Source organism: Acinonyx jubatus, chromosome D1, assembly GCF_027475565.1.
Source record: "Acinonyx jubatus isolate Ajub_Pintada_27869175 chromosome D1, VMU_Ajub_asm_v1.0, whole genome shotgun sequence".
Classification (NCBI taxonomy): Eukaryota; Metazoa; Chordata; class Mammalia; order Carnivora; family Felidae; genus Acinonyx; species Acinonyx jubatus.
The window spans coordinates 370,928-383,195 of record NC_069390.1 but is presented as its reverse complement, the minus strand read 5'-3'; the positions used below and the strand labels follow the sequence as shown (position 1 = coordinate 383,195).

General features: G+C 57.3%; 1 protein-coding gene across 11 annotated transcripts in view; it reads right to left on the bottom strand.

The window, feature by feature from the left end:
* PHRF1 (PHD and ring finger domains 1) overlaps window positions 1-9,608 on the bottom strand; it is a 30,294-nt gene extending 20,686 nt beyond the window's left edge. For 2 of the 11 annotated variants that reach the window (XM_027051400.2, XM_027051405.2), the window contains exons 1-5: window positions 9,465-9,608; window positions 8,964-9,106; window positions 4,660-4,775; window positions 4,131-4,250; window positions 19-242 (exon numbers count right to left, since the gene is read on the bottom strand). In XM_027051400.2, the coding sequence (XP_026907201.2) occupies window positions 19-242; window positions 4,131-4,250; window positions 4,660-4,753 (438 nt within the window). In that variant the 5' untranslated portion in view covers window positions 4,754-4,775; window positions 8,964-9,106; window positions 9,465-9,608. Of the gene's footprint in view, window positions 1-18; window positions 243-4,130; window positions 4,251-4,659; window positions 4,776-8,107; window positions 8,938-8,963; window positions 9,107-9,464 lie in introns of those variants that run through there. The other 9 variants (XM_027051402.2, XM_027051406.2, XM_027051399.2 and 6 more) reach the window with 8 other exon arrangements.
* Window positions 9,609-12,268: the final 2,660 nt, after the last annotated feature.

The window sequence follows — 12,268 nt, the reverse complement described above, 5'->3', positions numbered from 1 at the left end:
CCTCAGAGCCTCGCTCACCTTCGACCATTCCACAATACAGTCCAGGCAGAAATAATGGGCACAGTTCTCCGGTGTCCCCAGGGCCTGGTCCCGGAAAGCATTGAGACAAATCGGGCAGCTCTCGGAATCGTCATCAGAATTAAATGCGCCATTGGCTTCCAACGTCCCCTGAGTATCCGCCACGGCCACTAACGTTCCCAAGCCTCCTTCTTCTCTTCCTTCTTCTTCAGAATCTTCAGAACCTTGAGAAAGAAGGAGCACAACTTCGTGAGCCGGGACACTGGAAGCAAGCAGCCCACAACTGCACTCAGGAAAGTGTGTTTCCAAACCCCACACTCAAGGGACAGATCCCTTTCCTGCAGCCCTGCCCAGTGTAACCATCCCCAAGCACCTCACCCTGAAGCTGTGTCCAAGCTAAGGGGATGTGACACTGGCTGAGTGGCCATACCAGCTCCTCTAGCCCCCACTTGGAGGCAGAATCAGAACCCTCACGATCAGGGCAGGTCCCAGGGGCCACCCCCTTCTGACAACTGGGTTCCCTGCGGTGGCCCTGCTCGGCACAGCAGCCTCCAGACGGCACCACGTGACCCCAAAACCCTTCTCAAAACATGATGTTAACAAGCCATCTGTCTCCGAGTGACACCTCTCTTATAGCTCTCGTTTTTCTTTCTTTGGGGGTGTAGGGAACATAGATCCCTAACTAGGCAATTTGGCCACAACAGTTCTGATCAGTTTCTGAGAAGCTCTAAGGCTGGGACTTGACCAGAAGAAAAGGAGACACTTTGAGTTCAGCACAGCAGTTGACACGTGTGTTTAGTTTTCTCTCCCTCCCAAACTCCACTAAAATAGAGACCCGAATTTACTTGCACCAGAGGTGTGGCAGGCAGGGTCCTCACGAGCCCCAGCACTCCTCCCCATCCAATCCACTGAAGTGTGGACACACCAAGTGACTCAATTCCCTCTGCATGGCGGAGGGAACAATCCCTGGGAGCTCAAACTATTCAGGTGACTCCTCTAACAGCCGTGCTCCCCAGATGGTTGCAGAGAAAGAAGTCAGGGGGATGTGCTCCCGCGGCTGACATGACGTGCCGTGCGGACGAACGGAGGCCTCTAGGCGGTGAGGACAGTCTCCGGCCGGCAGCCGGCCAGCAGTCAGGACCTCAGCCCTACCCCCGCAAGGATCTGGATCCTGCCAACAAGCAATGACCCCGGCGGAGGACCCTGGGCCTCAGACGGGAATCGTAGCCCTGTGACCCCTTGATGTCAGCTGGTGAGACCTGCGTGAAGGACCAGCAACCCACACCTGGGCAGCTGGCTCCGCAAACACAGAGACAGTGAGCGCCCTGTCCTGAGCTGCCAGGTTGGTGACGATTCGTTACACGGCAAGGAAAAAAAAGAAAAGAAACTAATGAAATTGGCACGTACAAAATTTTGGAAAAGGCCAGGCAGAAAGCTGCGTGAACACGGGACTTTGCTCCGCTTTCCTGCTTTGCTGGAAAGGGCCAAGGAAGCAGAAGCAGGTCGAAGCCAGGTGACCAGGCTCTTCCTACTGAATTCCGAAAGGCAAAGAACTGTCCACCTGAGGGCCACCTGGGCCTTGTGCAGCACCTCGGCTCACAGAGCAATGCCTCCGAAGTCTCTGAGGGACAGTGACCAGCACTGATGAGGGTGGACACTCATGCAGATGCGTGAGGCCCCGACTCGTCTACCTCTGCCCACCCCTTCTCAGGGGCTGCTGGAGGTGCTCCCGACCAGTCGGGGGGGCAAACCGAGGACAGTGCAGATGAGGGTGCCAGCCTGGCTTGGCAGTGGGCCTGAAAACCCGAGTGCTGAGGAACACAGGGTCCCGGAGAAGGGCATGGTCCCCGCTGGAGGAGACTGGAGTGGCCCAGGGCCGTGCCCGGAGCCGGCCACCATGACTCACACTCCCTCGTCCACGACGGCTCCCTGCGGCGCTCGTGAGCGCGCAGCCTGGGGAGTGGGGGCAAGGCCACACGCAGATCAGAGCCCTAAGTCCTCAGGTTTTATGGTAAGACTTAAGCAGATAATACTTAAACTGGAAACTCAGCAGACAGCAGTCAAGCGGTTTTCAGGAACAAACACTAGAGCAAGAAAAGCAACAAGTAGAAAAAGCACCCCTGGGAAGGGCCAGGCCTAAAGGGGTGCAGGAAGTGCCCTTGTAGGAAACTCCCTTCTCAAGGTCTGACCACACTTCCCACACGGCACCTCTTTCGCTTCAAAGACCGAAGGGCACACGATTACGCTTCCAGGCCCGCCAGCCACGCCCAGGGCCCCACGGCCTCCCTTCCTGGGGCTCCTCGCCACCTGCAGGCTCTGGTCCCGCATCTCCTTCTCTCCTGTCCTTCAGATCACAGCTTGGATGGGGCCTCTCTGGAAGTCTCTTGCTTCTCCAGGGCCATAGAGCGCCCTTCCCGCGACACCCCTGCACACCCACTCTTGACACGTATTACCCTTATTATAACTGCTTCTTTGTGCCACTGTGTCTGCTGCTAAGTGGTGAGCTCAGGAGCAGCAGGGACCCCAGCCGAGCTGGCTCCTGCACTCCCTCGGGCCCTGCCCAGATTCTCTGGCATCCAACAAGCCCTCAGACCTTTGCTCGAGGGAGGATGTCTTCTGGCTTCAGCCCTGCCAGCGCCGACTGTCTGTGCCTGAGACCGACGCCCCAACTCAATCTTGGGGGATATGCAGAAGAACAGTAGTCGTGACCTGCAAACTCGGGCAGGATCTCACATCCCTGTGTACAGGATTCAACACCTAACTCTGGGGGCGCCTGGGTGGCCCAGTCGATTGAGTGTACCACTCTTGATTTCAGCTCAGGTCATAATCTCGCTCCCAGTTTGTGTGTTTGAGTCCTGTGTCTGGGCTCCGCCCTCTCTCTGCCCCTCCCCCACTAGCGCTCTGCTCTCTCCGGAAAAAAATAAAACTTATTAAAAAATCTAACTCTGGGGGGCACCTGGGTGGCTCAGTCAGTTAAGCGTCCAACTTTGGCTCAGGTCATGATCTCATGGTTTGTGAGTTCGAGCCCCGCGTCAGGCTCTGTGCTGACAGCTCAGAGCCTGGAGCCTGCTTCAGATTCTGTGTCTCCCTCTCTCTCTGACCCTCCCCCGTTCATGCTCTGTCTCTCTCTGTCTCAAAAATAAACATTTAAAAAAAAAAAAATCTAACTCTGGAAGAATAGGTCACCAACACACACAAAGTTGCAAACTCACACTGGCTCATGCCACTTCAGTCCTGGTCCCTCATGAGCACTGTCGCAAACATGAAAGGTTCCCTTTCTGGAACATTCTAACACTGATAACCACGGGAGCCAGAGTCAAATACACAGGTCATGGTATTTGCTTTAAGACCATGCCTCTCCTGACTTAATGACTATGCCAGAAGGAAAGCAGTCATGAGCCAAACTTCCAAAGTTCAGCACCCTGTCAGCAGAGGGCCACACGTGCCCTCCCGCAGAGGAAGGTGATCACAGCTGGTCTTGGACAGGGTAGTCCGGCCTGGGGCCCTTGCAGGCCATGCACAGCCAGGGCAGCTAGAAGGGACAGTGAAGGAGGCGCTGTCAGCCTAACCAGAGTCGCTTCAAGCAACGTTCCCTGTGCAGCAGCTGAAGGGCACAAATGCCAACCAGGAAACCCGCGCTGTGAATTCCTCAATGAAGTCATCTCCTGCGTTTGCCAGCGCTCTCGGGCTCTGGTCAGAACGAGAACAAACCACAGATGACGCCACTGACCTGTTGAGAGTCCTGGCCAGGTGGCCCCGGGCCACAGCGAACCTCAGCTAGGCTAACCCTGCCCTGTACCTGCGGGTGAGGGAGCTGGGGCCACCAAGTGCACCCCCCGTGTGCTCGTCCTGGAAAGACCCCACTTCGTGATGCTCCGCCCTCTTAGACATTTGAGTCTCCTGCCGTCACCAGGGAAGAGGCCTGTGAGGCTGTGTCGTCAAACTGAACTCTCGACGCAGAGGATGACAACCAAAGCGAGGGCTCGCCTCAGGGGACTTCTTCGTAATTTCTACGGCCCTCAGCGGGCTCCACTAACAACGCTGGGTGAACTGTTGTCCCTGCCCCCACAAGACGAAATACCAGGAAGCCATTCAGACGCTAGCGCTCTCACCGGATTGGTCCTCCAGACCGCCCTCCTCGTCCTCTCCGTCGTCCTCTCCGTCGGTGCTGTAGCTGCGCTCACTGCCCGTGTCATCCTCAGAGCTGCCACTGCTGCCGTCACCGCTGTCTTCTAAGGCGAAAGAGATGAAGACACAAGCCCAGGGGAAGTGTCACACAATCAAGGCAGCAAAAGGCCAGGGCTGGCTCAGAGCTGCCCGGAGGTGCTCCAGGCACCAGCCAAAGCGTGGCTGCCCAGGTGGGGCTGGGGAAGGTGGGCTGGAAGGGGACAGATGCAGGGAAAGCACATTCTTCCCCACTAGCATCTGTCCCGGCACAAATAAAATGTATCACTAACCAACTTAAAAGCAAAGAGTAACTTTTTAACTAAGACTGAGAGTTGAAATTAACAAGAGTAAACAACCCTCCAAAGGGAACTCCAGCTTTTCCCAGAGCCAACAACCTGGAGACGTGCAAGCCACCAATGCCAGCTCCAACACCCGTTGGCCCACCTCCGGGGGAGAAGTGGGGGACCTGCTCACCAGCGCTGCTGGCCAGGACAGCAGGGTTGAGTCGCGAGTGTCCATCTGGCCCTGGACTTCGGTCCACAAGCTCATCCAGGCTGTCGTCATCCATCGCTACACATTGGCGTTTGGCTCTGAAATTAACCAAAGTCAGGTAATTCCTAACTGTCCCAGGATGCAACACTCCCCCCATCTGCAAGCCCAACAGTCACTCCAGTGACACGTGTTCATCTGTAAGACACGAGGCCAAGCCGTGAGATATAGAACAAACACAACAACTTTAGGGGCGCGTGGGGGGGCTCAGTGGGCTGGGCGTCCCACCCTTGATTTCGATTTCCGCTCGGGTCATGATCCCAGGGTGGTGGGACGCCCGGCATGAAGGTTCTGCTTAAGGTTCTCTCTCAAATTAAAAACAAAAACAAAGAAACAAAGCAATTCTAACCACAAAGCTGTGCATACGTATAAAAAAAGATGATGATTCCCATCTACAGAGTGATGTTCAAAGTCAAATCTCAATTTATAATGGACCTAATTTAGCTCAGTCTGGCAACATTTTTCTTCAGTCAGGCACCCAGGACACCTTAACACTCCTGAAGAATCCTGACACCGGGCACGAATGAAATGGCTTATCACAAGCTGAGGCAAAGCAGGGTTTTTGATGCAGGGGGGTGGGAGGTGCCAGAAGGGCCTAGGTGACTAACAAAACCCCCTCCCTGCATCCCCTGCCATGTCACTCTCAGCCACAGCTGGCCAGCCCAACCTCGGCTCACCAGACCACCGCTGGGAGGCTGCGGGTCAGCCGGGGCTGCTCTGACCTCACCCCGAGAGCATCCACAGGGCACTGGCAAGACGCAACCGCCCAAGAGCAACACGGAGTGCGGAGGTCGGGCTCCACCACTCAGCCACCGTGGCCACTTGCTCTCGGGCTCTTGATCTCCAAGTGGGGACACCTGTCCTGCCTACTCTGCAAGACCGCTGCAAAGATGACACAGAAGACGGAGACAAACGACCTCGCAAACGCAGAAGACACAATCCACCTCCTTCACCAGGCCTCCAACTTTGGAGCCCAAATAAGGGCTCCTTTCTCAACAACACACTCACCTCGTCTCCCAGATGACTCTTGGAGGACACACTTAACTAAGACGTAATGAAGAAAACCCTCTCCGTGCACAGTGTGCTTTGGGCCAAGTCCACTCTCCACGGTCAGAGGAAAGGGGTCGCACAAAAGACCAGAAGGCAGAGGGGCAAAGCAGGAAGCTGGGTTAGGCCAGCATGCCCAAGCGCCAGGCAAGGTTCTCGTTCACGGATCCCACGTGCAGGCTTCTCTCCCACGGGCCATGGGCCACCCGCCAAGAGCTTCACACGCACCATGGCACCCAGGAGAGGGGCTATCACCACCACCTTTGTACAGATGCTCCCAGAGAACAATCTCCTGGTGGGGCTAAGGTCAGGTTCAGATTCCAGAGTGCCTACCTAGCTTCCCTAACAAAGCCCCAGATCCTAGGGGCGCCTGGGTGGCTCAGTTGGTTAAGCATTCGACTTTGGCTCAGGTCATGATCTCGTGGTTTGTGAGTTCAAGACCTGTGTCGGGCTCTGTGCTGACAGCCTGGAGCCTGCTTAGGATTCTGTGTCTCCCTCTCCCTCTGCTCCTCCTCTGTTCATGCTCTCTCTCTCTCAAAAACAATAAACTCAAAAAAAATTTTTTAAACAAAGCCCCAGATTCTAGGATGACGTTTCCTAAAACAGTGAGGGCATGTTAACGTGATGAAACTGTCAACTGCCTTATATTGCTTCCACCTGAAAATAATGCATCAAGAGATGGTTTTGTGGAGTTATTAACCCCCTAAAGCTACCACCTTTCTCATACTTAGTGCTCTAAGGTTAAGAAAATGAGCCATACTCAGTCGGTTGAGTGTCCGACTTCGGCTCAGGTCATGATCTCAGGGTTTGTGAGTTTGAGCCCCGCATCCGGCTGTGTGCTGACAGCTCGAAGCCTGGAGCCTGCTTCGGATTCTGTGTCTCCCTCTCTCTCTGCCCCTCCTCTGCTTGTGCTCTGTCGCTGTCTCCGTCTTTCAAAAATAAATAAACGTTAAGAAAAAAATTAAAAGAAAAAAAACCAGAAAGAAATGGCCACAGTCCCACTCAAGAAAGGGTCTGGTCTGCACCCTCGGTGCTTGGTGACTCAGCAACACAGCAGGGACCCAGCCTGTCCTACAAGTCCTGGCCATGACTCCTGCTAGAGGCACACAGACGATGGGGCACGACATGCCACAGACCTTCCAGGAGAATGACACTTCTGTGGGCACAATGGCTTCAGGGCTCAGGGAAGAGGGCCTAGAATGCTCTGGCCACTGTCGTGAGCGTTCCCACACGTGGATTCCACAAAGTCATCCTGGGACAGCTGCTCCAGTACCTACCCCACCCCTGCTGTGTGCAGCACACTTTCTTGCCCCACAAGGGGGTAAATACAGCTCACCCTCAAACCACAGGGGTTTGAAGTACACCGGGCCATTTACACGTGACACTGTTTTGGATAAGTACCATACTGCAAATGTGCTCTCCTTCCTCAGGATTTCCTTGGCAGCATTTTTTTCTCTAACTTACTTTATAAGAACATGACCTGTGACATACACAAAACACGTGTCACCCAGTGGTTTCTGTCATCGGTAAGGCTTCCAGTCAACAGCAGACTATTGACAATAAAGTTTTCAGAGTCAAAAGTTGTATGTGGCACTTGGACTGCATGGGGACGGGTACCCCAATCCCTGTGTCGTTCAAGGGTCGACTGTACCATCACACATAGACCTTCCAGTGAACCCTTAGACACCAGAAAATGTAACCCCTGAGGCCACCGAAGACACAACACAGCACAGCTGAGGGCAGTTTTCCGGGTGCAAATCCTTACCCTGATGACGTGTCACACGAGCACCAGCTCAAAAGGAAAAACAACCCCTAGCTTCTCTGGTGCACTACGACCCAGGTCCACCTAGAACGGGCAGTGGCGAGGCCTGCCTCCGAGGGCTGCCTGAACAGGTCAACAAGGCCATAATGGGGTTTGGTACCCGGGGACTTGCCAGAAATGCCAGCCCAGGAATGGGGTCGAATCCCTGAGTCCCTGCCCCTGTGGGGTTCAGTCCCATGGCCTTGTACTCCCACCACTGCTGGGGAGGGAAAGCTCTACCAGGGCAGGAGAGGGTCGATTAGGAGGCTGAACAGCGTCCCTTCCTGTTCCGTCACGCGACAGTTAGGACACTGGGAAAAAAAACCCAGGTGGCCCCTGAAATTACGTTCCAGAGCAAACACCTGTGCAAATACCAAGGCAGAGACCACAACTAGAGATCCCTACAGCCCTTTCCCTGTCAGAACTGCAATCAGAACTCTTCGTTAATGAGGACCCCAGCTTAGGACCTAATGGCCCACCAGCAGCCCCAGCCCAGACATACCCGCCCAGATGTACCGTCCCTACCTCTGCCCCTGTGTTCCAGATAACAGGCCGGGAAGCTGTCTGGCAGGAAGGCCCACGGCCCCCTCCCAGCTGCTGGCCGCCCTCGGCAGTGCTGGTGGTGCTCTGGGGTTCTCCTGCTCAAACTCTAGACTCAGGGCATCCGGGGGCACAATTAAGCCAGAAAAAATATTTCTCTCTTCAAATGCAGGAACCCAAAGCACCTACAATTCCAACCGTCACTAAGGAAGCAAGAGCTTCGGTGGTAACTGGCACCTATGCCAAGACCGGAAGCAAGAGTGCCCGTCGCCAGGCCCTGGGCAAGGCTGCCAGGTCCAACACTGCACACCGGGCCAGGGCTGTCATTCTCCATTCACCGTCTGCCACAGAGGACAGGAGACCTTGGAACTGCAAACTGCAACAGAAGTGAAAAAGCTAAAGCCCACTGAGGTCTTCGCAGGGCTGAGATGGCCTCGGAGGGTCCGTGCTGGGGGGCTGCAGAAAGGACTAAAGCCAAGCTTGCCCCGTCAGAGCCTTGCCACTTGGCCGGGTGCAGAGAATGCACCGGAAGACGCCAGCTACTGTTATTCGGACTCCACATTCTCCCATAAACACGAAGCCTGCCGGTGGTCCTGGGACAGGGAGGGCGTGCTAAGTGCCAAGTCAAACCTCACCTCAGCCTCACGTTCTACCCGTATGACCACTGGCTAGAAGGCGGCGCGCCAGGCAGACGCCAGACCGGCATGCAGTCTCCTGAACTGACAACGGGGTAACATGAGCGCCGCTAAAGAGAGCGCCGCCCCAGAGTCCCGGGCTGCGTTAACTCGGCGCTCTGGCTGCGCGCTCAGCAGCTGTGCGCCCCGTTGGCAAGTTACTTAACCTCTCCGGGGCTCGGCTCGGCTCACTTGTAGAAGAGGAAGGACGACCCCTACTCCCGGGGTTTGTTGTGAAGACTACGTAAGTTAACAGGAAATCATCCCGCGAACCACTCGGGCTGCCGACGAAAGCAGTGACGACCGGGAGCTGGAAACGAGTTGGCAAAGGGTCACACCTCGCTCAGAGGGGAAAGCAATAACGCGGAGTTGGCGGGGGGGGGGGGGGCGCCGCCGGACGGGGCGGGGTGCGCTCCCCGCGACTGGGGACCTGAGGCGGGCCACCCGGAAACCGCCCGCAGGCCGAGGAGCCGCCCAGGCTCGGCGCGAAGCCTCCCTGCCCCGCGCCCGCCCGCCCGCGCCGAGCTCCCCGCCGCCCGCCCGGGGCCAGCGCGGCGCAGGCCTCGCACCGCGGGGCAGGCCTCAGACAAAGCGCGCGGCGTTCGAGGACGGCCCACGCGACCGGGGCGCGGCAGGGACCCCGGGACCGCCGCGGGCCCCGCACGTACCCGAGAACCTCGTGCCCCTCCGGCTGCGCCCGGGCGTTCACCGCCGCCGCCCGAGCGACACCCTCGACTAGGCCGCCGCCGCCGCCGCCACCGCCGCGCGCTCCCCGACCCGGAAGTGCACGGTGCCGGCTTCCGGGGCCCTCCCGCCCCGCCCCGCCCGTTGGCGGGAACCACTGGGACAAGGGAGGGGAAGAAGAGCCTGAGGTGGCGGATGGCGCCGCTCGCCGCAGCCGAGGGCCCCGACACTTTGGAAACACTGTTCAATGCTGGACCACCGCCAAGGAAGACCAGTGTCTGGAGGAACTTGTGGTGTCTAGGCCTCCGACGGTAGGCTGTTCCTGGCCGCTCTCCCCCGCCGGGAGCTGGTACGGCCCAAGCCCCCGCCCGCGGCCCAGGGCGAATGGAAGCGGCGGTCCGGCACACCTGAGACCCCGCCCCTGAGATCTAGCCCCGCCCCACGCCTGTGACCCCGCCCCCACGCGGCGGCCCGGCCCTCCCCGCTGCTGGCCACGCCCCCAGCCCCGGGCGCCTGCTGTCCGGACCGAACACTGACGGAGTCCTACGTGCGCGGGCTCCTCCGGGTGCTGGCCACAGCCGGAGGAGACCGCAGCCCCGCGTCGCGTCCGGCCCGGACACAGGAAACCACGAGCACTGTAAATCACTACACCGTGTGGTGTGGGAGAAGCTGACTCGTGCTAGGAGGAAAGATAAAGCAGGGTAGGATCCGGGGCTCAGGAGCCTGGGAGGACTAGCCAGTGTTAAGTGGTGAGGTTGGACCTCAAAGGGGCCGAGCTGGGCCGCTGTGGGGAGAGCACCGAGAAGCCGCCGGACCTCGGGAAGGAGGCTGGGATGGCTGGGCCCAGTGCGGGGAGTGGCCAGAGGCGCTAGGGGCCCAGAAGGAGCATTTAGGGCAGGATGACGTGTGCTGGCTTACGGGCTCCGCGGGGCGGAGATGGCAGACCCAAGGGAACCGGTCAGGAGGCCACTTCGGTGACCGCAGTTCAGGGACCACCATGGCTCGGGCTCGGGTGGGGGCAGCGCAGGTGCGGGAAGCAAGAAGTTCCTGGTAGGTTCTGAAGAAAGGCGGTGTGTTGGGGGATGTGCGAAGTAAACCCAGGAGCAGGGAGCTTCTGGAAGTTAGGGAAGGAAAAGGAAGGCCCATCAAGCAGGGGCCTGGGTGAGTGAGGTGGGGGCCCTGTGACCCTGAGGACAGCAGCGTTGGAGGCGGGGGGAGGGCCGCAGGGAGTCTAAAGAGAATGGGACCGGTCACCAGAGCAGCAGCGGCAACTCTTGCAAGTGGTTCCACTGCAAAAGGAAGGAAGAGCAGGGGTGGCCAAGAGGGAGCCAGTCAAGGGAGGGTTGTTTCTATGTTTACAACTGGAGAAGCAAGGGCTAGTTTACAAACCCTGTAAATGACTTTGCAGAAAGGAAGAATGGATGGTGGGGGACTCTGGAGTGATTCCTCTCTGTTGGCCATCGGGTCGGGGTCTGGAGGGGTGGCTGCTACAGTATAGTGCCTCTGGGGTGTCCCTCAGGCCAGGTGCCTGAACCTGGGCACTTGGGCTCCCAGTGTATCAGTCACGTAACCTTCGGAGAGCTTCTCAACCTCTCTGTGCCTCAGTGTCCTTGGCTGTAAAACAGGGAGGTTGAGAGCTGGATGGGTGAGTATTGGGATAGCACTTCAGGTGGGGTCCAGCATCGCAACTACCCTGCATCAGGCACCTTCCCCGCCCCCTCCTTCTCAGCTTGGAGCTTGGCATGTTGGCCCTTCTACATACACATGCCTGCCTGCTAAAAACCATTGGATGTGAGGACGCTACCCAGCAGAGGTTACCAAACGGTAGGGGCACCCTGCTGACCCTCCTAGAAAGAGTTGAAGCAACAGCTTATAGCCAACTTGGAGCCCTTTTGGAAAGGGAGCAGTCCTTCCTACCTTTATGTGCAGATGTTCCCCAGGGGCTGCTGAACATTTGTCATAATAAACATATGCACCCACAATGGGAAAAAGGCTTACTCAGCAGGCATCCCTGGGCAGAGCACAGCCTACCCAGTCATGTCAACCTGTGCTCACATGTGACACGTGCTCTTAGGAAAGTGCCCAGAGCCATTGGTCTGGGCCCAAACTGAATATAGGTGGTACCTCTTGAGAGCATAGGCACATACGTACCTATATCTCCCACCTACTGATGCCCCCCCACAGTAGGTACACCTACTGTACCCCCATCAGTACTATCACCACAGTGCACAATGACTAGCCACCCACCTGCCACCTCTCAAATGCTAGTTCCAAGCAAGGACACATGTGTGCACCCTGCCCACATGCCCCTCTAGATTTGCACTCTGAAGCCCTTGCTTGCACCCTGCCTTCCCGCTCCAAAGCACAAGCAGGAACATACATGAAATGTACACTTCTGCCTTGTGCCAGAAGGGTAGAGCTGGGCTGGGAGCCACCTTGGCTGTGTCCAGCCCAGGCCAGCCCTCTCCCCTGCCATCAGGCCTACACACAAACACAGCAGCAGAGGAGACTTGGGAAGGTGAGTGTGTTAGTGTCCTGGTCCTACCCTAAGCAGTGACCACAGACTGGGTAGCTTAACCAGCAGTTTATTCTCTCACAGTCCTGGAAATCACGAGTCCAAATTCTGAGGCAGCTGCACTCCCTTGGAAATCTGTAGGGGGAATCCTTTCTGCCTTTTCCGGGTTTTGGTGCTCCGGGCTTGGCTTGTAGCCAAAGCCCAAACAGGATGGGCACGGCCACCGATGGCCCTGCGCACTGCTCTGTGTCCCTTCTGGACTCAGACTCCGAG